General features: G+C 49.9%; 5 protein-coding genes across 5 annotated transcripts in view; all 5 read right to left on the reverse strand.

Annotated features, from left to right (window-relative positions):
* Positions 1 to 3,451, reverse strand: part of CSUI_000078 (uncharacterized protein) — a gene marked incomplete at its 3' end in the record, with an annotated part of 3,689 nt that extends 238 nt beyond the window's left edge. The window contains exons 1-2 of the mRNA XM_068060312.1: positions 2,398 to 3,451; positions 588 to 1,745 (exon numbers count right to left, since the gene is read on the reverse strand). Coding sequence (XP_067927703.1) covers positions 588 to 1,745; positions 2,398 to 2,539 — 1,300 coding nt within the window. The remainder of the gene's footprint in view (positions 1 to 587; positions 1,746 to 2,397) is intronic.
* Positions 3,452 to 4,921: 1,470 nt separating this feature from the next.
* CSUI_000079 (akap7 2 5 rna ligase-like domain protein) lies at positions 4,922 to 7,910 on the reverse strand. Its single transcript, XM_068060313.1, has 2 exons — positions 6,443 to 7,910; positions 4,922 to 5,803 (listed from the first exon to the last, which is right to left on the reverse strand). The coding sequence occupies exons 1-2, from the start codon at positions 7,276 to 7,278 to the stop codon at positions 5,347 to 5,349; spliced, it is 1,293 nt and encodes a 430-aa protein (XP_067927704.1). The 5' UTR covers positions 7,279 to 7,910; the 3' UTR covers positions 4,922 to 5,346.
* A 738-nt stretch (positions 7,911 to 8,648) lies between these two features.
* Positions 8,649 to 19,153, reverse strand: CSUI_000080 (uncharacterized protein). The gene is made up of 8 exons (XM_068060314.1): positions 16,781 to 19,153; positions 14,328 to 15,560; positions 13,187 to 13,257; positions 12,405 to 12,740; positions 11,284 to 11,447; positions 10,094 to 10,262; positions 9,563 to 9,631; positions 8,649 to 9,092 (listed from the first exon to the last, which is right to left on the reverse strand). The coding sequence occupies exons 1-8, from the start codon at positions 18,384 to 18,386 to the stop codon at positions 8,973 to 8,975; spliced, it is 3,768 nt and encodes a 1,255-aa protein (XP_067927705.1). The 5' UTR covers positions 18,387 to 19,153; the 3' UTR covers positions 8,649 to 8,972.
* Positions 19,154 to 19,196: 43 nt separating this feature from the next.
* CSUI_000081 (uncharacterized protein) lies at positions 19,197 to 19,903 on the reverse strand (the record flags this gene model as incomplete). The annotated part of the gene is made up of 6 exons (XM_068060315.1): positions 19,197 to 19,288; positions 19,346 to 19,400; positions 19,459 to 19,506; positions 19,561 to 19,585; positions 19,644 to 19,710; positions 19,765 to 19,903. Coding segments are annotated over 6 exons (426 nt in total), but the record flags the coding sequence as incomplete, so codon positions are not given.
* A 605-nt stretch (positions 19,904 to 20,508) lies between these two features.
* On the reverse strand, positions 20,509 to 24,140 carry CSUI_000082 (4-alpha-glucanotransferase). Its single transcript, XM_068060316.1, has 3 exons — positions 22,291 to 24,140; positions 21,299 to 22,054; positions 20,509 to 21,161 (listed from the first exon to the last, which is right to left on the reverse strand). Exons 1-3 carry the CDS (start codon positions 23,150 to 23,152, stop codon positions 20,884 to 20,886), a joined length of 1,896 nt encoding a protein of 631 aa, XP_067927707.1. The 5' UTR covers positions 23,153 to 24,140; the 3' UTR covers positions 20,509 to 20,883.
* Positions 24,141 to 24,227: the final 87 nt, after the last annotated feature.

Raw genomic sequence — 24,227 nt, forward strand, 5'->3', positions numbered from 1 at the left:
CTTTAGTGAAAGAAGAAAGAAACTTCGATTCAAAGGCAGCAGAAAGATAAAGATGGTCGTGCATGCATTCTCAATAGAAAAGAAAAAGTAGCTCGGAGTCTGGACTTCACGAGAAGAAGACTCTGAATGAGTGTATAGAGAAACGAAGAGAAAGGAAGTACGCTCCCACATCGCTAATCCTGTTTCTTGATATACCTCTCTGTTTACATATCTATATATGTATACGTAAGGAGTATAGATCTAGAGAAGACGACAGACAGCGTCTATTAAGAAGGGAGAGGAGGCGCCAGAAGAAGCGACAGGAGATGAGTGTGAGGAGAGCTCTCCATGCTGAAAGTCTTTCTTAGAGGGAAGGAGGAAAGATATGTAGCTAAGGACTCGCATCAAGTTCTATGAGTACCTGTATACATACATATATAGATGTCTATATGTATAGATGTCTATACAAAGCAACTAGGTATGTCTCCTTGATTTGGATGAAAGAAGACAGAAAAAGAGAGAAAGTTTGCTGAAAATAGCCTTCATTCTTCTATTCATCTATCTCTTCCTCTTGATGCATGTTTCCCGCACTTCAGATCTCTCCCTACCGACAAATCTCTCTTGCTCTTCAGATGTCGATGGATGGACAGCTGAGGATGAATGATATGAGAGATGCCTCCTAGAAGGACTTTCTTTCTTTTCTTCTTCATTCGCCCGGAGAGGTGGATGACTTGCCGCGTATTTTTCTTCTTTCTTTTTCTTCTCCCCCTGTTTTTCTTTCAAAACTTCTCGGATAAGAATACGTTTGAAGCGGTCAGGGACATCTTCTTCATCCCGATCGAAAGAAGAAAGATTCTCCTCAGCTGACTGTCTGAGTGCTTTTTCAACCGATTTCTCTTGTCCGTCATGAGAAGTATCTCTAGTAACGAGACGATTCTTGATCTTCTTTTCTTCTTCTACTTCTTCTTCTCTCTCTTCTTCCTGCATAGAAGGCAATGCCATACTACTACTACTACTGTTTTCTCGTTCTTCGTCACCTGGTGAGCTTAAGGACTCTTGATTCATGGAATCATTCCCTAAATGAATCTTCTCAGAAAGATTCAGAAAACTTCTCCCTCCCCTCTCCGGGTGTACAGACACCTCAACCGGGTATATCTCTGGGAGAAGACTTCTTGTCTCGTATGTCTTTTTGTTGGATAACCTTGGACTATGAAGAGAAAGACGCTGAGTTCCATGAGGAAGATCAAGGCGCAAGTTCTGCTTCTCGGCGAAAGAATGTTCGCGAGGAGGAAGATTCTCTTCTCTAAAAGTAAAGGACGAACGAGAAGAAGACAGGTGCCTTGAATCAGGATTTGCCCAGTCGTTAAAGTTGGATGAATGTGAGGTAAACAAAGAGGGAGATGAAGGAGGATTCCTTAGGAGAGAAGAGGAAGAAAACGCAAATCTTCTCACGTTAGGAGAGAGAGAGGAGAAAGAAGAAGGTAGGAAAGAATGAAAAGAAGCTTCCTCAGAAAAGGCGTCTTCTTTAGCTCTCTCGTCTCGGTTGTCGAGAGATAAAGAGATAGAGAATGGAGAAGGGTTAATTGTCGGGATGTGAACTGAAGGAAGATCCATGGGTTCTCTCGTGAAAGCTTCATGAAAAGAAAGCTCCTTATCTATTGTCTGGAGAGGTCCATGACCGTGGAAATATGTATGTCTGGATGGATGAGTTCCGTCAAGAAAACGGACGGGATTTCTGCTTTTCTTGTTACCCTCTACACCGGTAACTGACGAAGGAGAAAAGGGAAAGGGACACGCAAGCAAAGAAACCACAAAGACGTAGGAATATAGACATGCACATGTTATGCATGCGTATATATATAAATATATATATATATATATATATCACTATGGGTGCCCCTGTATAAATGGACACTCGTATGTGTCTATAGCCAAGGGCGCTTTCTTTCTATAAGCAGAAGTTGTCTGGGCAAAAATATGCTCGGACAAACACCTACAGAGGGGCCACATATGGATAAGACATAAGATAGATCTCCAAAATAGCTAGCTATGGTGTCTGTATAGGTGATGAGTCAAGTATGTCGGTAACACAGGCAGTGTAAGAACGAGGTACTTTCCTTAGCAAGGTGGAGAAGGCGAGAGAGTGCAGAGAGATGGGAAAGAAGGAAATATGTAAAACAAGAGAGATAGAAAGGAGAGCAGCATGACGAGACTCTGTGAGACATACATCTTCGGAGACAAACCTAGGAAACTCAAAACGCGACAATCCTTTGCTTCGCTGCAGTGTTCACTGTCTCTCGTCATCGACCTCGATGGTTCTTATCTATCTATGGGTCTGTTTGTAATCAACCTCTTTCCCCCTTTCTCATTGAGGCGGAAGAAATAGATAGAGAAGAACACACCTTCCTGCCGGCTTACCTGCTAGAGTGAAAGAAACATTGTCGGAAAGAAGGAAAGAGAAAAGGTGAAGAGACCAAGAGAACAAGGGAAGAGAGGAGAAAAAGAAGCCTGTCCGTAAGCTTCTTCCTCTTCTCTGATAGGGACACACCACAGTCGCCATGGGAAACGTCGCCGAATATTCTTCTCCGTCTGTACACTCCAAAGAGAGTTGCAAGAAGAACTACTTAAGCAGAAGAAAAGGACGTCCGGATTGAAGACTCCCCATCTGTTGAAAGAGAGAAAGGAGAAGTGAGAGGAGCGTAGAAAGAAGTACGGAGAACATCAAGGTAGAAAGGCGTTTACTGAATGAGATGTCTCTCCTTCATTTGTTTCTGTTTCTCCGCTGTCGAGAAAAGAGGAAATTCTCAGGAGCTTCTCCCCCGGTCTTCTTCAAGGTTAGAGAGAAAGAAGCAAGGAAGAAAGAAGATTCACGTTGGGAGCAGATGACGAGAAGAGGTAAGGCGGGTTGAGTTTGAGAGAGAGAAAGAAAGGAGCGAGCAGCTAGCGACCTGTTTTTCTTGGATGTCTAGTAAAGTCCTTTTTTTTACTTTGGCTCGGAAGAGAAAAGAAAGCTGTTTCATGTTCCCGAAAGAGAAAATGAGGAAAAAGACGTATTGGAGACTTCTTTTTAAGAAACTACGGATATGTTCTTTGTAGGAGAAGGATGGAAGAAGACATTATCGTAGCATTCACAAGACACGTCCTACCATCCCTACTCCTACTCCTGTCGTCGGTGAGTCGTGCAAGGTGAGAAAGAAGGGCGAGAGGAGTGATCAGATTGCTTTCCTCAAATCATTCTCATAGAGATATACCAGGGAAAGAATAAGTAGACACACGAGAGAAAGAAACACGGCGGGTGACGACGTATCGACGAACTTCAGCTTGACGCGCAACCTGACGATCCAGCAGTCGGTTTCTTTACTCTTTGAACACGAAATTGAATGAATAGCTAGCTGAGATGTATTTTCGAGTGGCGTTCTCATGCGTTAGTTCCCTCCTGTTCCTCTAATTACTTTCAGCTTAGTCGTCTTTTCCTTCTGTGAGCCGACAGACAGAAAACGGATGGAGAGACAGAAAGAAGGAAGAAGCATCACGTCCTATGGTGAGCTGGGGGTCGGTCGTACGTGGTGAATCGGCTCTCTTCTCAACCGAAGATTTGTTCCGGAGGAGGGGGCTCAACTATAAAACGTTGCCATACTCCTTTACCCACAAGAACGAAGGTGGTACAGAACAATAAGTTCCGCTCTCTTTCCAGGGTCCTCGAAGAAGCAATCCTCCTGATTCTTCAGTTTTTTGTCTTGAGCGGGACTAATTTGACCATGAGGGTGTTCGATTCTCAGAAAAAGGAGGCTCTTAGTGGAAGCGAACGCACTCGAGGTGTACCATAGCGTGTAGAGACAGATAGTCTTGTGATTGATCATACCCCGAGGAGGAGAGAAACTGTCACCGAATAGACAGGGAGTGTTTGTATGGGGTGTCGTCAAAATAACGTGCTGTCGTGTATACTTCTGAGAAAACTATTGGATGGATACTCGGAGATGGCTACAGCTCCTTCTTCTTTCGTCTCTGCATGGTCAAAACAACAACCCACGACTGATCAAGACTATATAGCTGCGCAGGAGGTGCCAGTAGTACTACGGGAACATATTCAGCAGGGAACGGGTGCTGAAGCTTTCCGGTCTAGACATTGTTGGTGCTCACGTGCACCGGCGAAAGGATTCTGCTGCATGCTGGTTAGGCATCGGAAGTACCAGGGATACTGACTACGAAAAAAGTCAAGAAAAACTACGGAGTGCATGCCTGTCTACAAAACACCATGACCCGCATTTCCCGAGATCTCGCTCTCTTCTTGCACTTCAAACCCTAAACACCTTCCCTAGCTCTTGGTTCTTCGTATGTTTCTCAGCTTGTGCATGCGGACACGCAGCAAAAACATATGAGCGGGTAGTTTCTAGGTACTGTCCAGCAAACTCAAACTTCTCTCACGGAGTTGCGTATCCGATCTGAGCGGCCTCCCAGTTGTCAGTCATGCAGGCTGGGTGCAGGGGGGCCTCTAACACGAGATAGATAGGCAGAGTATTCATATCTTCATAGGCAGCTGAAACTATCGAAACAGGTTTACGAATGCTTCCCGTGTGCTTTGAAATGGTGGCCAATCTTAACACGCGAACCGTGAACTGAAGCGTAAGGAAGAGGACCCGATCTTGAAGCCGAGCGTTTCAAAGACCCGAAGAAACCTACTAAAATAGTTGGGAAGGCATGCAAGATGAAACACGTGTTTTTTCCATCGTGGCTGTGATTTTCTCTTAACCACGGAACTCACTTTCTACCCTCGCTGACAACATACTGTTTCGTTTACGGTCCACACAACAGCATGGAGCTTTCTCGCTCTCTCCTAGAAGTTATTAATGACGATGACAAGAACGACAACAAATGTCTTCTTTCTTTTGAAGAAACAAAATCAAGGTTTCATGTGTCTACATACCACGTCTTATGGCTCAAGAGCTTACAGCTGGCACGGGGTGTGTCTGATCAGAAAGGCATCAAACCTGGCTTTCCTCTCCGAATGAGACACGAGAGATTCTTTCTCTCTTGTTTTGCTTCCTTCTTGATGAGAAGCACACGAGGAAACAAGAAACTCAATTTCGGCCTCTCCGTTAACTTCTTAGCGGGTTTCTCCGACAAGGAAAAGGATACGCTCGACGGAGTGAAAAGAGGGACGAAAAACAGTTCATCACACGCTCTAAATTGAGTCCAAGAGACCTGACAATAAAACCCATTCATCGCTTCTCAGCACGTATACAGTAGGGTTAACAAGATCCATGTTTCCGCTCCCTGAGAAAAGGGAGAGGGTGCGAGTGTTGTACGTACACGACAATATTCAAAAAAAGGAGGTCGTCTGAATCACCAGGAGTTTGCTCTCAGTGTTCATGGAAGTCGTATAGACGCAACTGTGTGGTAGAAACCATCAGGATTTGCTGCCGCTCCCGCCCTAGTACCTGACAGACTACATAAGCTTACACAAGTACTCTTAGCATTGAGAAAGTCAAATAGACGAAACTGCTGGAGAATAGAAGACGCATCGAAACCTTTTCTCGCAGCCTGAAGAAGCTTCTGTCGTTTTTTTTCCGTAGACGCCTCGGCACTTTCTTCGCCTTCTCCTCCCCCGCCTGTCTTCTTGCAGTGACGCCTTGCATACCGTTGCTGATAGGTTGTATTCAATATGGTTGCATGTAGTTTCACAGAGATCTTTTCGCCATTCGAATCTAGGACTCTCTGGTCACGAAGCTCGTCATCTGTCACGAGCCCGGCTTTTCGAAACCCATCGATAAGAACTTCACACAAACGATTCAAGCGCAGTAAGACTTCTTGATCTCCTGCATTCCTAAGAAACACCCACACACCAAGGAAAAGACACAATGCTATCAGTGTATCGGTGCACGTGTGTACCTATGTAGGTACTATCGTACATGTTTATAGATAAAAGTATGTGTAGATGCATGTGTACGTAACATGCTTGGCGCCGTGGGCATTGGTAAAAGCCGTTGTTTTATAAGATTCGTAAGTGCAGTAGAGACTCGGCGACGGCGAGAAGTGAGGAACAGAAGAAAGAAGAGTTTGCCCGTACATTGTTTTCAGTCATGTGAGCCCACCTATGCACAGAGACGTAACGAGACACCAACACAGAGGCAGCTGCACACATAGCGTTCTCACGAGTATAGGCATCGAGAATGTCATTACTGTACAGCCCCGTAGCGTATACAGCTCAGATACTGAGGACCCCAAGCAAGCAAACAATGGAACTGATTCTTGTCTCTCTAGTTGGCCTTAATCCAGGTGAAAAGAAGGGAACACGACAGATATTGCAAGCACACGACCAAAGTGCTCTATGATGTGTATAGTTCCTTCACACCCCGTGTCCCACCACCTCCCAGACTGACACACTATCACCTCCGCATACAGAGGAGGTATGTATGTAGAGATACAAAGAAATCGTTAGAGCGACATTTTGCGAGGTGCGTACCCATCGTACTGAGTCGTGTACACGACGTGAGCGGCTTTCGGGTCGTCGTTCATGATGAAGAGGCCTTTGAGATGAAGCAACATGGTCCGAGTATCGACAGCGTCATAGACAGCCGGAGACAGCGACTCGAGTACGCGTTTACATTCTTCTTCATCTTGTTTAGTGGGTAATTTCAGAAGGAGAATCGTGAAGTGAAGACGGCGGGGTGATATGAAGAGAGTGTCATCGAGGTCAGGGAACGAAGTCTTGAGCTGAGATCTGAAAATCTCGAACCGATCAAGCAGTTTGGGATCGGTCATGGGAAGGCACACGAAGTGTGTGTAACGCATGTTGGACAGAATTTCCTCTAAAATAAACTCAACTTCCACCTTGGCTGATATAACAGCATCTCGGTCTTTTGATTCGATTGTGACTTCTGCATCAGGCGGAAGTGCCAGATGCACACGGACGCCGAGGTCCTTTTCGAGTTGTTTGAATGTATCTCTTCTCCCCTCGCCTCTATCTAACAGCACCTGGTGATATTCCTCCGACAGACTGAAGTGAATAGTCCACAAACCACGCTTGTCATCAAATGCAAGTCCTTGAACATCATCGGCGTACAGATCGTCATCTTCCCATCCTCGAGACGGTGGAAAGCCCAAACCACCCGAAGACCTTGTACCGTTTCGTTTTTCTCTCCATTTCCGAAGCGTCTCATTCTGGTCCCACACAGCCAAGTCAAACTGCTGACTCTCTGGCGTTTGAATGATCGTACGGTACACTGACTTGCCAATGTTCACAGCTTGAAACTGTGGTCTCAAAAAGCACGAGGGGAGAGAGTCAACATCTTCTTCCATTTCCGGTGTGACGACAGCTTAAAGGGGAGAGCCGGCTCTCTCGTGCTTCCGGCGAGCCTGATAGTGGTTGTTCAGCGCACACTGACAAGCATCAAAATCAAAAAGAAGCACGTCAACACGCTTTCCGCATGGTACTAGCAGCCTTTTCTCTCATGCTGTCGTCTAGCTTGGACTTCTACACGGTCGCAGTGTCAACACCCGAGTGTGCATGCGTGAGCGGAAGAATGACCAGCTGGCCAGCTTCTGAAGCAGCTGCTGTCTGGCTCGCCAGTATGCTCAACAACTCGATTCCAGGGGAGAGCCGGGCACCACGTCGCGAACTTGAGCGATGCCTTCGTGCGGGAGTTGCGCTTGCCGCGCACTGCAGCAGTTGCTTTCTAGACAATAGACTGCATGCGTCGATACCTACAGGGCACACCAGTGGGTACATCAGCGGACGGAAGAAAAACGCGCTCCTGGGCGAAGTGAAGCAACTTCACGTGCTCATCAAGAAAACGAAAGTATGCAAGAAACACCTTGATATCCAACTCAACGTGCAGGGAAAACTACGTTTTAGAATGCGCCGGGGGAATGTCAGCTCGCCGTCACCAGGTAACTGACCGGAGGGCGTTGACTCCATAAGTGGTGGGCCGGGGAACGACGAAGGCAGCTCCGGCTGCGTACGCGCTGCATTCGTCGTGATTGTCACAACATGATGGTACAAGCGTGTTTGCCGGACTCGAGAGCGACCAGCCTCTCGCGGGGGTGGCATGCGCTATTAGCCCTAGAATCAGCAAGTATATTTTCCTGCACGAGGGCACTGCCGAGACGGGACCGTTACACAGGCCCTGTGCCGCTCTTGTCTCGGTGCCAGCTGTCTCCGTGTACGACAGAGATCTTACACGTCAGTACGGGGAGCGGCTGTCCTATGAGTACAAGTCGCTGCAGACGCCGATGAGATACAGTACATACTTCCTGAAGGGCAATACTAAAAGGGGCTGTCTACCTTATCTTACGGGATACACTTTGGTACACTGCGACAGGACAGCCCTCCGGGTGCCTCACTATACTGGCTTTGTGGACACTATGGAGGGATCGTCTCTTTCACGGCCCCACGTTCTCAGTCCCGTCCTGGTGGCACCGCGACGTCTCATACCCATGAGGGAGCCGGTGCAGGAACAACCGGTTGAATACCGCAAGGTGCCCTGTGTCGGAAGAACTATGCACGTCACCGAGAATGTGCCCTGCTGCAGCGGACGGTCCGCACGCTGCTCGGAATAAAGATCTGACGGCTGCGGAGCTGAAAGGTCAAAGTGTTCAGCAGCCAGCAGCAGGATGCACCCGCTGCGGGCACCAAAAGCACGGGAATTTAACTGCTTCCTTTGCCTGCGTGCCCACTCAGAATGTCTCAGGCCCCAGAGAGTGGTTAGTCCACTCAGGACAGGAAGAAAATTCCCCGTCCCACGACAATGAGCGGAGGGCATGGCTCTTTCAAAAGATCTTCTGGACACGGCGCACGCGGAGCACCGCCTGTTTGCCAAGTTGATCGTACTGAAGACAGTCGGACGGCAAATGTGTGATAGTAAACATCGACATTCTAGCTAAAGAGGGCCCGGCACACCCAGAGAAAAAAACATTAGGCGTAGAACCGCCTGAGGAGGCAATGCAAATCTCCATCGTTGACGGCCTGACCTTGAATGTGTCCTCGACTTCTTTCATGTTTTGCCAAGCTCTGCCTTTAGCCGTGGGAGGTCGGAGTCTTTAGGGAGCTCGACAGCACCAAGTGCCTCGTCATCTTCTCCGTCATCCAGTGCTTCAGCGATTGTTCCTCCACCCTACGCAGTTGCCACGGCAGAAAGCATTCACGAAGCATAGTCGAAATATATGGACGTCCTCGTGGCAGAGATACCCAGTTTCGGCGGCTCTTAGGCTGTCAGTCCAGTAATGAGTCCGCGGAATATGGTGAGTAGAACACATGAGTGTGAAGGGTGAAATGTGGCAGAATTCTCAAATGGTAGTTAAGAACTTCAGACCCACTCCGCGAGTCAAGATGCCGAAGCCACCATTCATGCTGAGCGGACTATGCACCCCTCCATCACTAGTAAATCAGAGAGACGAATTGTGAAGGAGGGAGACTTCGGAGGGTTTGGTTTTCCATGTCAGTTCATCCACAGTGAGTCAACGGTTCACTGAAGGAACCTATCAGGACCTCAGGGAATACTTTGTCCGCTGTTAACTGGCCATGGTCCCTACTTCGTGCTATCCACCCGCGTTTGCTTCAGTGTTTACCTTCATTGCTACTCACCAGCTTCGTTTTGCTGTCTTGACTCAAGTAGTCATCATCCAGATCGACGCCTAGCTGTTTGCAGAGAAACTGGGCAGCCACACACAGAGTCGCACCAGACCATCCGTTCGAAAAGACTGGATGTTTCTTTGGACGAGTACAAGACATACAACGCGCCTCTAGGATCTGCGAGGTATACCAGGAAGGCAGAAGACGGAAGGATGTTACTCCTGGCAAGCTTATCGGATAGTACATGACGCCAATGATGCGGGTTTCAACCACATGCATTCACTTGTACTGCTTCCCCAGTCTGTCGAGAATTTCTTGCACTATGGTCACTTCACTATAACGTTAGTTAGTACGTGAGTCGCTGTAAAGCCTTAGCAAGCCCCTAAACAGTTCGTTACTTGCGGTCTTGTTTTTGTGAACCAGAGGCAACAAGAGAAATCAATCCATAAACCTGTACAGATGAGTTTACCTCTCGTGTCACTCCGGAAGATTGCGGGACAGGATACTTCATCATCGAACAACGCCGATGTCCGTCTTATTTACCTCAAGCTCTCTAAGCTTCCGCCAGCTTCTGACTTGCCATCGGCGCGTGCTCAAGCCGATGGATAGATGAGAAGCGGTTAACTCATCAATCCCGCCAAGAACTCGGAACAGTCGCAGTACCGTGAACATATCCGAAATCGACAGATAGTTCACACGCCGCGCGATTTCCCTGGAAGACAAGTTCATAGCGACTCGTGGATACTCTCCATACACACCTTAGAAAAGTTACAAAACGTCTGCCCTCCGAGAATTATCATGGAGGACGAGAAAGGAAAGGAGACTGCTCACGTCATGCCGGACTCCTGAGATCCGCTCTGAGCAGTAAGCTCACAAAGGTTATCGAACTTCCTTGCAGAGGCGTGGTGAAGGAGACTGTCTCATGTGCCCTGATACGGAGCATCCTTGGTTCGGACTCATATTACATGTTTCGCACTTGCGTTACACGGGCTCCCATATCGACAAACCACGGAACAAAGAAGAAATGAACAACCTACCTACGTAGAGGACGACAAGCTTAGTCTAAAGATGACTGATAGAAGGGCACATCGCCCCGCATTCGTACATGAACTTCTCAAGTGGAACCATACTGAGCTTTCTGTTTCCGAATACAACGAGCCCACCCGTGGCGTTACGGAAAGTGCCCCCGCCTTGGATTTTGAACACGGTTAACAATAAAAGGAGACCTCTAGAATCACAACCCTCCCGAACATCGCCTACCCACGAAGGGCACTCTTATGTAGGGAAGAATGTTATCAACCTTGAGAGCTCGGGAATGGCTGCTGCACAACCACAGCATCTAGCTACGTTTGTCGCTACTTCGCGATCCTTTCACTCTTTTTCTACAGTCGAGCCTCGTCGTTGAACACTATCTTTGGACATTTTTGAGAAGTCTTCGCGCTCCTGGAAGTTATGGCAACGTAGACGCACCAGTTCAGATTATCCTTGTCCAGTGCTAAATCTGTCGCAAACGTACCGCTTCCTCACTCTGTCTGTCTTCATCACGGCACACACACATGGATATATTCTTCAAGACGCACTGTTGAATGAGATAACAACACACACGAGACAGCGTAAGGAACTAGGTGATCAACTACAACGAGAGCGACCCAACTTAACACTGTCGGGCTATTATCTCCAGCCAGGATTGTGAGCACAGGCAGCCAGCTGTCGAACCAACAGAAGAAGCTTACGCGCAAAGTCTCTGGGGAGGTGTGACGTCGAAGGCTACCAAGGAATGAAGCATACGAGCCAGCTGCTTGGCCGTCGCTTCTCTAGCCGCCAGTGTAGGTTCAGATTTCTTCAGACAAGTGCGGTGGTCTCTATCATCCTGCGAGTACTGATTATCCGTCATATCCTGCATGCAGTTTACACCAGAAAACAAAGCAGGACTATTTGTACACGTGTCGAGGAATGCGGCGAAAAGGGAGAGAGCATCCTCTTCTTTGTTAGTGTGAATTAGAGCTAGAAGAATAGCTGCGTCAGTACATCAAGACTGCAGCATGCCATTGCGTATAAACGGGGAGACGTATATAGCACTGAAATTGCTCGCATACTCTTCGACCGTCTCTACGGATTCGTTTTCATGCTTGGCTTCTTTGGTGCATCCAAATTGATGTTGTACTTGATCTTTCATTCGCTGTACCACTATGACACAGTACAAGGAGTCGTACACCAGACAAACGAAGCCACTCACTGGCCTGTAGTGTCTTCCCGTCCAGAGGCTTACTCCCAGCAAGCTACCAGAGAGGGGGCTAAGTGGACGTTTCAGCAGGACCTTGGAAGTGCTGATCTCTTCGAGATACGCATAACAGCCCCGGGCTTATTACGGCATGGTACGGACAATGCAGTCAGTGTTACAACCTTCCCCTGGCCTACTGTGTCTCTTCTTGGGGCGCATGTGCGCTAGTGGAAACCTGCTGCTATCTGTTCACGTATGTATATACGTGTGGGTATGCAGGTAGCTATGAATATGTATGTATGATGATATGCATGTAGGAACATGCATATATGAATGAAAATGTCTGGTCTGCACATGGATGTACATCTATATGTATGTGCTATCTTCGGGGGCTTAGAGGGCCGCTGCAATCCGGAAACTGCACATACCCACAAGAGACATAGGATAATGGCCTGCATGTGGGAGCTGTGTCGCCTATCTGACTTATCTCTCTTTCGCGACTTACACTTTTTCTCTTGAATGATTAGCAGAAGTTCAGCTGAAAGAGTTTACGTAGCACAGTGTACAGGTCACCGCCACAGACTCGGACGCAAGAGAGATATCAAAGAAAGAAAAGAAGAAATGTAATGTTACCTCAGAATTAGACCCTGCCAATCGCCTTAGGTATAATTGAACACATGCAGCAGCATGCCTGGCAGCCTTTGATCTGTCTGGATGAATCTCAAGGGTTTTCACGCAGACCGCTAAGGCGGAGTTAGATAGGCATTTGTACTTGGGTGGCGGGAAAGACTTCGCCGATCCTCCAACGAAACAAGAAGTCCCGCGGCTTTTCTCAATCTGCTTTCCTTCCGTGAAAAGCAGGCGGATAACATCTGCATAGTAACCTTTCGCATCTTCCGTAGAGGGACAAGACGAAGAAACGAGGGGGCCATTCTTTTTCTCTAAGGGCTTCTCATCATTCTCTGGAGTCTACGATAAAACAGCAGAAGACACTTGACAAAAAAGACAATGGGTCACAGACATATATCCTAGCTCCTTATGAACAAAAAGTACAAAAAGACACCTCGTCGCAAAAAATGCGTCGGGCGAAAGGAAAGTCACAGCAAGCTCAGTGGAGAGGAACGATGAAATGGTGGGAAGTGCTGCTAAATGAATCGTAAAGGTCGAATCCTATTCTGTTATATATATCCTATGTATATATATATATGCAGATACGTATCAATTTCCACAGGCGCATGTATATATATATATATAGTCTACGCGTCAAATGACATGCGCGCTGAAAAACATTTCCTGGTGTATGTTTGGGGTCAGGCACTGTTTCACAATGCAAGTGGCCCGTCCATTTGAGTGAGCGGTACGCCGAGGCCTTTGAGAAAGAGCAACTTGAACGAGACTGGTATGAAGGAACTTACAAGGTGCAGATTGGCGTCAAGGACTCTTCCAAGCTCGAGAAGCACGGCTGGCAAAAGCTCGGCCTCTAGTTCTGTAGAGCGGACAATTATTTCGAATGGCCATTCAACAAGATAAAAAAAAAGAGATCCGGGACTGCAGAAGATATCAGAGATATAGCTAGCACACTCATCCCCCGAGAGAGAGGTGAGCTAAGCACAGATCTACGGAATATATTCAGGTTCATGTGCAATCGTATTCATCAAGTAGGATCGACAGAAGCGCGCGTGCTCGATAATACATCGGAAGGATTCATGGATGAGGTACTGTCCGAACTACGGTGTCTCCTCTTCTCTCAGAACTCCTCGAACAGATCTGTCGTTGTCTAGATCACGCAGCTACCTCCCCGTGTAGATCCATATCGTTTGAAAAGGAAGGGACCTCAGTCTCGCAAGAGAAACAGTCTCGCTGCTCGTCCTTCGGCGGTTCATAGAGTACATCAGTCTCTCCACCTCAAGCCGCCCTGCCCGATCACTCGCAACATGAAGACGGGTTGACAAAGAGTGTGAGTCATATGGAGAGCTAACCAGAGGGTTTCTAGGAAATGCCGATCAAGTCATGAAAAACCGAGCGGGGAATGACAGTCCGTCTCTCACTTAGGATGAATATTTTACTATGTTGTAATAGCAATGGTAGAGCAAAGGGATGAGAGAGTCGCAGGTCTCTCTTTAGAGGGAGTCTGTGGACTTAGTGCAATACAATAAGAGCTCTCTCGCTACCCAGAAACTTGATGAACCGACGAAACAGAACCTAGGTTCTCTTGACCGCCATCGGTAACCTCCCTAAGCATGAAAAAATACATTTCTACGTTAGGCTGAGTGCTAAAGGGGCCTAGTCTTCTTATTTCTCTTCTCTCACCGATCTGCCTTGTTGTTCAGGCAAAACGCGGGGGTATGAGAGAGACGACAGCCTGAGGTGTGATCGAGTGCTATGTCTGTGCATACATACATATAAAGCAACTGGCTTCCAAGAAGCGTCTACGTGCTTTTCTTACAGAGGCTCCTCTTGTCCTTCGAAGTGTATACCGTGTACAGCAGGAGGTTCGCCTAACCTTCAGGAATACGTGCGACCTTGCTCAAATATAGAACGGACGTCAGTGCTTACCTTCAACTTTTCCGTTCATGAGTTCTTTCCACCACAAGGCCCTAGCAGAGTCTTGAGGAAATCGCGCAATCGCAGCAATAAGGACCGACGGTGTTGACCTTTGAGAAGCGAAGGCAATGGTTTCATAGAATTCCTTTGTTACTAGATTGAAGTTCAGAGGGAGTTTACTTGAAAGATCATAGCTCCTCGTCTCTTCAGTCTTCAGTTGGTCTTGTGATAATGGAGATGCTGCAAGATGAGGTGGTGAAGTTGAGAGAGAGGATACACACTCAGCAGAAGAGTTCTGTGTCAGTCGGGATGCAGATGCCTTTCTATGCTTTGAGGCAAAAACAGCTTTCCACCAGTTCTGACTGCAGTCTCCATGGGGGAGATCCCCCCCCGTCCCTAGGTCAGTTGACGAACTCTGCGTATGGTCCCCTTGCAAAGCACCTTTGAAAACCCCCGAGATGTCAAAAGACAAGCGCGAAGACTGTGCATCATGTTTCGGTGAGCCGAAGATGGTAGAGGAAGCTTTGTTCTCCTCACTGACAGGTGAGGTGGGCATTTGAGACCCTGGTGCGAGATAATTGAATATCGCTTGCCCGGGTGATCGCTGTCTTAGAATAGACTGTTTAACTTCCATCAACGATTCAGCTGGTCTTCTTCTTTCTTGAGTTTCCTCGCTCTTGGAAGGACTACTATTACACCCTATGAGTTCACTCAAGCCTTCCTCGCCAAGGCTGCTTTGGCGAGGCGAAGTTGGACTTGTTGATGCCGTCGAGACTGTGATGACCTCGTTCTCTGTCTCTTCTTCAGCAACCCGCAGTTTGTCAGCGTCTTCGTATGTAGGGAAAGTTTCCATGTCTTCCCCGCATCGCTCTGTTCCTCTGTCTCCGGACAAGGAAGGACTCTCCGAGATTGATCGAGATGCATCACCTCTCGCAGGGTGTTTCTGCTTTCTGAGCTTATCTGAGTGTGAGATAGACGGGGGGTCTCGAGATAGGCTTGCTGGACTCTGCCCTGAAACTGAATTTGACCCTACGTTCCTTTCACCATCTTTTCGCTCTTGTGGGATTTCGAAGATATCATTACCGAACGACGTTCCGCAATCATGAACTCTCGACGCATCTTCAACTGAAGGATAGAGTATGGCGGCTTCCTCTAGGGAGACGGGCTGTGATGGCAAGACTGGAGAACGAGCGAAGGCGGAGTGATGTGAGCGGAGGAGCCTGCTTCGGATCGAGTCGAAGTCATCTGCAGCATCGCGAAGCAGTAGGCAACAAACAAAACAAGGGTCGAAGCTCTATTTTGAGGAAAGTCTCTGACTAAGAAGCAAACGAGAAACACTTCTTCATGGGAAATTGAACACGCCTTGTCCTAGCCGTGACCATTGCAATGACTCTTCGTTTGTTGGAGGTCGTACACCATACAGGAAAGACCTGCAGTTCTGGGAACATGCTAAGGAGGTACCACACGGGCTTAACGAGACCCCTACCCCAGTCTTCAGAAACTCTACGGAAAGAACGCAAAATATGTATACACGGCTGACCATACGGGCGACTGCTACACGGCTGAGGAACAGCGCGACTGACACGACTCCGTTGGGCTTCTGTCAGCCGAGAGACACGGGTATCACACACAAGCATACTCTTCTCTTTGTAACCACAGAAGAGAGGAATGCAACCGCCTGCCTTCCATTCTATCTAAAACAGAAAGAAGTACGCCAATACGAAACACCAATCTGGTAGAGTGATGGAGATGACACAGGGAGGGAAGTTCTGCTGGCACCAAATGAGCTCTTTTTATCTGACTGGAAAGGAGGCGAACGAGAGCATCAGCAGGCACCAGGAGGAGGATACTTGTTGTACACAGACAGTATTCAGTACGTTCTCGGTTTATTATTTCTATATAGTAAGGGTCAGCTCGGTCGGTTTCAATTTGATGTTGTTCTGGAGGTGAGACGCCTTTCTCCCAGGACTTCCTAGAGACTGAGATGGCATCGTTGTACGATGAGACCCGTGTCTTTTGCCTTGTCTCGGTAGATACGCTCGTGTGTAGGAGGCAGGCTGAGTTCGAAGTCATCGTACACTTTGTTGGACATGTGAGAGGAGATGGGACACGTAAGAATGTATAGAACACATCTACGGTTTCCCCGTCTTTGGTTTTCTTCCGTATGAAAGTGAGCACTACGAAAGCCGTCTGGCGCAAGGAAACGGTACCACGAGGCAGCTACGTCGTACGTTGAAGCGTCTACCAAGATGTGAACTTGGAGAGAAAATTCACTCGTAACAAGCGAGTTTTTTCGTCAAGTTTACGACAAAAAGGAGTGTTAGGAAGCGTCCCAGGTGTGTCATTCAACAGGCGGGTGGGGGGGCACGCATACTCTCTACTGTCTGTTCATTAGACTGTGACCAAATGACTGCCGCAAAGGTCCTGAGAGAGGCTGTTCGTAAAGAAGAAAAAAGAAAGCGTACCAGCGGTAGGAGCCATCTGAAGAAGAAGTCGCTGAACCACGAGAAGAGAAGGGGAATTCCTAAGGATCAAACCTCTGCCATCTTTACCAAGGGAAAGATCAGGATGCGAAGGATCTCCAGCCTTGCTTTCCCTATCAAGAAGTGACTGGAGAACGTAAAGAAAACCCCGGACGTGATGCATTCGGACCAGGGCTTCCAGACAGCGCAGGGACTGCTCTTCCGTAACGTCGAGGTCCCGCTTCCCTTGCCGTGTTTCGGAAGGTCCGTAGAGTTCCAGAAGAATGTCATCAAGCAACGGGAGTTCTTGACTGCCAGCAAACGAGTGGAAGTCAAGCAGACTAACAAGATCTTCTGCTGGTAGCGCACGTATCTTTGCAGGCAGAACGTCGTATGCCACTCCATCCAGAAGACCATCTGTCAGATTAATCGCGGCCAGTGACTGTCTGATCTGCTCGATTTCCTCGGGCCTGAAGAAGGAAATGTTACGGAGAACGGACCTGACTATCAGGCGGTACAGACCTGGCGCTGCAGATGGTTCTCGACCGTAGGTAGGGATCCGATCGAGGGCGGTGAATGCTTGCAGCAAACGAGGAAGCTGTGGTAAAGGGATCTCCCTCAGTTGCTGAACGAATAAGCTACGCATTGCCGGCACTATGTCATGATCAAAAGATAGGACCTTGGAGAGAGCACAGGTACAAAGTAACAACTCCGATATGGAGTAGCCAGCCAGGTGGGACATAATATGGTCGCAAATCCGAGTGAGGACTGCAACATCTGTCACGTTAAGCTCCCCCAAAGACCACAGCGTCTGCGTCAGGTCAATACTGGAATACTCTCCGATGTTTTCCGCAACCGCGCGACACGCCTTGCTCACAAGGCTCTCGTGGCGCACTTCCAAACGCGCGAAGGACCACATCACCACGGCAACGCCCCGAGGACCCATCTCATGTATTCTATTTGCAGCCTCAGTGGCTATGACATTGAGCAAGGCGTCGTGGCGTATGTACACTCGCGCGAACGCCTGCGCAGCGACTGCAATGTCGGAGGCCCGGCATTCTGTGATCTGAGCCGCTATCGCGGGAGCCAGCACATTGAACAACTGCTCGTCCCTGACGTTGGCTTTTGCGTAAGCATTAACTATATTGACAAGCTCCTTCACCCGAAATCCGCAGCTCAAATCACCAGCTGCTGTCGTACATCTCTTCCAGAAGTTTGGATTACTGAGGCGAAGCTGGCCAGCGGTTGTGATCGTCTCCACCAGCTCTGCCGCCGACTGGTGATGAATCGGGACTCTGACAAAAGCCAGGGGCACTCGTCGGGGATCGAGTTTCTGATCGTACTCTTCGTACTCGTTCAATCGTATTCGCTTCTTAGCAAAACCACGCTTTGCTATGAGCGAATAAGCGTACTTAAGGCGACCCTGGAAACTGACCGGCCGCAGCAACCCCTCTTCGTACTTGAAAGACAAAGTTGCATTCCAGTGGTTGCACCGGCTGCAGCCTTGTAGGGTCCTGTTGCTACACGGGCAGCACTGCCCATGCTTCAGGACCCGGTGTCGGAGCAGTACACGATGAAAAGAAGGAAGCGCCATCGCCCCGAGGGACATGGCGGGCGGTGTTTGTGCATCCCGGTAACTTTGAGTTCTTCACACAGGAAAATAACTGCGCCTTACACCGAGAATCGACCCGTCAGAAGGCAGAGCAGCGTACATCTTGTTGAAGACATCCATGGCTTACATTCGCCAGGAGTCCTCCAGACTGAGAACTCCCAACGCATTGAGTGTTCCTCGTCCCGGGAATCTTCCACGTGTGCATGCAGTATCGCCAAATCGGTTGACAATCGAGACCCGTGCTACGTGAGGAGGTGACTCGCCGCACTCCAACTAGCAAACCATAACCCAGAAGACGCGCCTGTTCACATTCCTCCAAAGGTGGCCATCATGCAGCACAGAGAATACAGGTCAAAGATTTGCTCCTCCTAGTGTTGCGTGCTTGTTTCCGCAGTTGATGGAAACGGATTACACACGGGACGCAGGGACGAGATCCTCGGCAACAGCCCGGGGCGAGAGAGTGGACCACTTGCGGAACCATTAGCGTGCATTTGCCCGACTGCGGTGAGCACAGGCCACTGCGCCACTGCTTCCTTGCAGGCGATTCAGTTTGTCACCGCCACACCTCGAGGCTCCTTTCAACTGTCAAAGACAGGCGGTGGAAACAACTCCGGGGCTTCAGCGTCTGGCAAGGGACGTCTTCTAGTTCGGGCCGTGGGGGTCGGGGCACCAGCAGACGGGCCGAGGAATGCGCCCGCGGGCCCTCTGCCCGAGGGCAGACTCACAGCTGGCGGCGGAGCAGCCCCCCCACCTGAGGAACAAGCAGTTCAATAACAGTTAACGCCGCGGCTGAACTTCAAAGGACGCACCGGGCATCGCTCCGGGTGCTGCAGCTGGAGCAGAGTAGAAATGCTTTGGGATTAAGACGGAAACTTTCCAGACTGCTCCTGTGAAGTCGCCTGCTCAGTGAAGGAAATGCAGCGTCAACGCGAAGAGCCGGTTGGCGTCCGTGTCACCTGCAAGCCTCTCCGCCTCGACTGGGGGCTTCAGCGTCAGCTCATTCGGAATAGGCTGTCGGACATTTATGTACGTCTGTTTGCGACGACTCCACCCTGTCGTCACTTCTTACGTCTGCCAACTTGAAGAACCAGTCGAAATTTGTGCCGCCGACTATGACCTATTCCCGACATGGTCGGACTGAACCCGAGTTTGTCCTCTTGGCTGCCCGTACCTTCAGCACGCTGTTACCAATGATGCTGGAAAGCCACACCTTGTTGCCAGCTGGGACAGTGATCAGCTTTCTCCAAGCCTTACTGCGCGTCGAAGTCGTCGCCGGTAACATAAGAAGGCAAGTGAGCAAATGTCACCGTGTACAATGTTGCTGGGACTCGCAGTTTGAACCGCTCGAGCTGAGCCTATGGAGACTAAAACTTACCCTTGTCGCGTCTATCAATGTCAACAGTTGTTTCGTGCACATTGTCCGCCGGAGAAACTGGCGGAGGAATTGCTCCAGCCAGGCCAGACAGGACGGCCAGGCTGCCGAGGCAGTAGGGCAACACTCGCGAGAAACTCATATTGTCAGCAACGGCAGCGGAAGTAGCCCTTTCCGACTTTCAAGAAGAGTTGCGCGTCCCAGTGATTGGTTCTCCCGTACAGCCGCTGGACAAGAATCAAGTGTACGTACTGCTCGCTGAAACATCGACAGTCGATAGGAGTGGCAAGGAGATCCTGTCGGGGCCATTCCCCGTAGTAGCAATAGTCAAGCCGTTCCACAAGCCTAGACGAGTAGCGGTTAACCAGCGGCACTATTTCGGATGCTCCGTGACTATGCTGGTTGTGCAACAACCACTGGCATGTGTGCTAGTTCCATACAGAGGCAGGTTCAGAACACATTTCACTTTGTTGTATTTACGCCGCAACCGCTGTGGTGTGAAGTGCCGGCACGGTGGAAATCCGTGGCGGCCGCACAGCGATCCGCCAAGGGCTGCAATATACCCTCAATCTTTCGCAGCAAATAATGCATTCGGATGATCTTTTCGGAACGATGCGGCTCCGTGAAGTCCGGACAAATACACCGGATACGGACGAAGCTACAGAGGAAGGCCGGCCACCGGCAACCCATGCCGGACCCGGGGTCCCTTACGTTTCCCGCCCTGAAGTCTGATTCAGTTTAGCACCACGGCCCTGTGGTACGCGGGTTACTCGCATGGCCGAAAAAGAAGAATTCTTAACAGTCTGCGATGTTACACTGTAGTCTGCCATCAGTTCCACCGCGTCAGGGAAATCGACTTCTAGAGTCTCATCAGTTCTCAGCGAACGTCGGAAAAACTTAAAACGTCCATCAGCGTACAGATGCTGAGTCACCGGCGGAAGACTTCGTGTCCCGCTGGTGGTCAAAACGCGCGCTCGCAATTTTTCCAGCAAAGCGTCACCGTCGGTCACTGTTTCAAGCTGTCTTCAGCACTGCTAAGAAGAATCACTGGAAGAAGTCATGAGCTCGAGAAGGGCGGAAGCATGGGGATGTGAACCACACGTTCTGCCCAGTCTTCTGTCCCTATTTTGGAAACGAGTCATTGATAGACTTAACTCTGCCAGATGTCTCAAGCAGCTTCGAAAGTCTGTCGAACACTACTGGGTTGTAAAGCTCGTCGAGGCTATCCAGTTGCCATGACCAGTTATTCGGCGAGTCACTGCCAGGCTGGTTAAACCTTGCCTCGCTCCCGTAGCCGATGACGTCTTGCACTGGTATTACAACAAGATGGGCAACAGTCTCCATAGCGAGGCGAACCAGATGCCAGTGCGCCTCTTCGGCTGTCGGTTCTTTCTCAAGGCCTGAAAGGGAATTAAAGGAAGCACACGGAGAAGCACGAGTGCGAAAGCCGGGATCGTCTGTGGTAGTGTTCTATCCCAAAGAGACTCGTCCCACGCAGCTCAAGCAGAGGCACCTGGGAGGCACCATGCGAACCTACCCAGATATGCTGTCAGGTGAGCTTTCTGCTCCGGGGCGGCTGTCCGCCACCATCCCACAAGCGTGTCGTTGTCGTGAGTGCCTGTGTGCACGCAGCAATTACGGGTAACGTTGTAGGGTAGATGCTCGCAGTTCGGCCCTTTCTCTGTGTCGCCCCAAGCGAACTGCATCACCCGCATGCTCAGAATGTTGAATCTGTCTCGCAAGATGACAATCTCCTCAGTGATAAATCCAAGATCTTCAGCGACGATCATAGGGGCCGTGCCCCTGTAAGTCAGCCTCGGTTCGTTCATGTCGACCTCGGAGCCAGCTGGGACCTGTTGAGCCTCATGGGCGCCGGCTCCCCAGAGATGGCGAAGCTTCTTCATGAGTGAACTGTGGGGGTTCTTGCCCTTCGGAATGGACGGCAATGCTTTTTTCGGAAGCAGCCAGCCCATGTTTTTATACAGTGCAGCAAAAAGCTTCTCTCCTGGACCTGCTACCCACTCTCCCTCGCTTGCGGTCTTGTATTTTATCGCGTGTTCGTAAGGCACTCTCCAGTAAGCGACAAAGCCTCGGAAATGATCGAGACGAAGAGCGTCGACCTTCTCGAACGTCAGCCTGATGCGCTTCGTCCACCAACGGAACTGTGTTTTCTCGTGAGCTTTCCAGTCGTAAACTGGATGGCCCCACAGTTGCCCATCAGCGCAGAACGGATCCGGAGGGACACCTGTACGCCGCGCACGTGAAATCGGGCCCCCGACGAGAGTATTTTCAGCTGTAAGACCCGGCACGCGTCATGGGTGTCGCGAGCTTACTCTTGGCGGCGGCCACACTCATATATGCGGATGAAGACACTTACCGGACACGCAGAGGGGTTTGCTAGTGCCAGGATTCATGTAAAACGCTTCAGCATGACGCCACACAGCAGTTGAGCGCAGATTGGCACAGAAACCGGCATCTTCGGAGCTGCCCACCTCTTCGGGCGGCCCGGATGTGGAGGAAGGCACTTACCAGACACGTAGAGGGGTTCACTGGTATCAGGGTCCATCTGGAACATTTCTGGATAGCTCCATACATCACTACTATGCAAATTCACGTAGAAGGCGACGTCTCCGAAGATCTTTATCTCTCGCTCATTAGCGTACAAACGTAAGTCCCTCCAGTGACTGCAGACTTCGTACTGCACGAACTTGTGAAATTCGGGGGTTGTCTGAGGAAGCTCCTGGCCATCGACAACCAGCGGGGTCGACAGTCCCTCAACTATTGTCGAGTTTTTACGCATTGTACGGTAGTTGCGATATTCTTGGGGCCACTCCAGCCAAGTCGCCGCGTCAGGAAACCTCGCCTGCAACGCCTCAAAGCAGGCAAAGCCCTGTAGCCAGAAGTGGTTTTTGGCGCAGAAGTCTTTGTAGTCGTTGTTGTCCTTCAAGGTGAAGCGCTGATAGCAAACTGACAGCACCTCGTCTTTGAATTTCATGGCACGGACAAAGTCCACATGTGCGGATCCCTTGGTCGCAGATGCCGCCGGTTTGTCTTCGGCTTGCGTCTGCTGTTTGTCCTCGTACTTCTTCAGAATATCATCCACTTCCTCGTTAGATATGAGACCTTCTTCAACCAGCGCCTCAACAGAGACGAATAAAGGGTTCATTGCGAAGGTGCTAGTGGCAAGGTAAGGACATCCAGGCTGCTCCCACATGTACCGACACGGTCCCAGAGGAAGCACCTGCCAGTAGTTAAGCCGTGCTTTCACCAAGTAGTCAACGAATTCATAAGCGCCTTTGCCGAAATCCCCCGCGAACCCCCTTCTGTTCGGGAGAGAGCTCGGGTGCATTATGAGGCCGGCGAACCGGCCTTCCTGGAGGATCTCCTCCATGGAGGCTCTGTAGGGTCAAAAGCCGCCGACGAGTCGACACCTGTACGGTGTCCCAACTGAGGGCTGACGGCAGAGGCCGATTCAAAGCAAATTTGGGTCCAGTGAGGCTAGGGCAGGCACGGGAGGTTCGGAATCGGGACCTCTTCCGAGTGAAGCCAACTGTCAGTTTATTTGTGCCACCTCCTGATTCGATCCTGGAGGCGACAGCACAATAGCTCAAACCGGGCGATAGTCCAAAAGGTGCATCACTTTCCAGTCAGAGGCTGAAGACCCCCTTCGCCAGCTAAAAAGCCGAAGTTCAGTCGTCTGCTCTGGGAGAAGCGGCCGTTGCCTTGGCACGGCCGACTACGGGAGGCTCCTGGACAAGCTCCTCCGAATCCATTGTGTAGAGCGCTGCTTCACTACAGCTGGATAGAAGGCAGCGGAGTCCAAAAGGGACGGACCGGATGGCCTTTTTGAGCCCCGTGCCGGGCCCCTCCCACTGGTGATGCAACTATCGCAGCCGGCGCTCGGACGACGCGCGCAGACGCCAGTCGAAAGCTCGGTGCACACTTTGCGCATCGCCACTTGAACGGCATCACCAGTTTGTAGCGCGTTCTAGCGAATACTGTGCTGTTTGTCTCACATGATTCTTCCACCTCGTTGACGAGATGGGCGTGCCCACCTTTTCGTATGCTGTTCGACACTCTCGCACCCGTCCCTAGGATAGAAAACACTGCACAATTCGCCCTGGCTGAGTGGGCACACCGAAAATGTCTCTTTTAGCCTGCTTCGCAACCTGGCAGTTCAGCACTGGGACAGAGTCCAGGTGGAGTGCCTTCACTGGCGGAGGGCCAGACGCGCTCCTGACAGCTTTGTCTAGTTGCAAAGACGGGAAGAAAGCTCTTCCTGTCTTACAAGTAAGAGTCCCTGTGGACTACCAGAGGGCCACCTCTCTCTTCTTCAGTTTTGTTTCCAGTCAGAAGCGTACTGCGTAGTACAAAGCAAGGAGCCGTCTGTAGGTCCCCAAGCTCTGCTGGACTGGCGTTCTGCTGTGATATTGTATTGATAAGCTTCTGTGGCAAGGCGGATCTGG

This window comes from Cystoisospora suis (assembly GCF_002600585.1).
Source record: "Cystoisospora suis strain Wien I chromosome Unknown contig_31, whole genome shotgun sequence".
Taxonomy (NCBI): Eukaryota; Apicomplexa; class Conoidasida; order Eucoccidiorida; family Sarcocystidae; genus Cystoisospora; species Cystoisospora suis.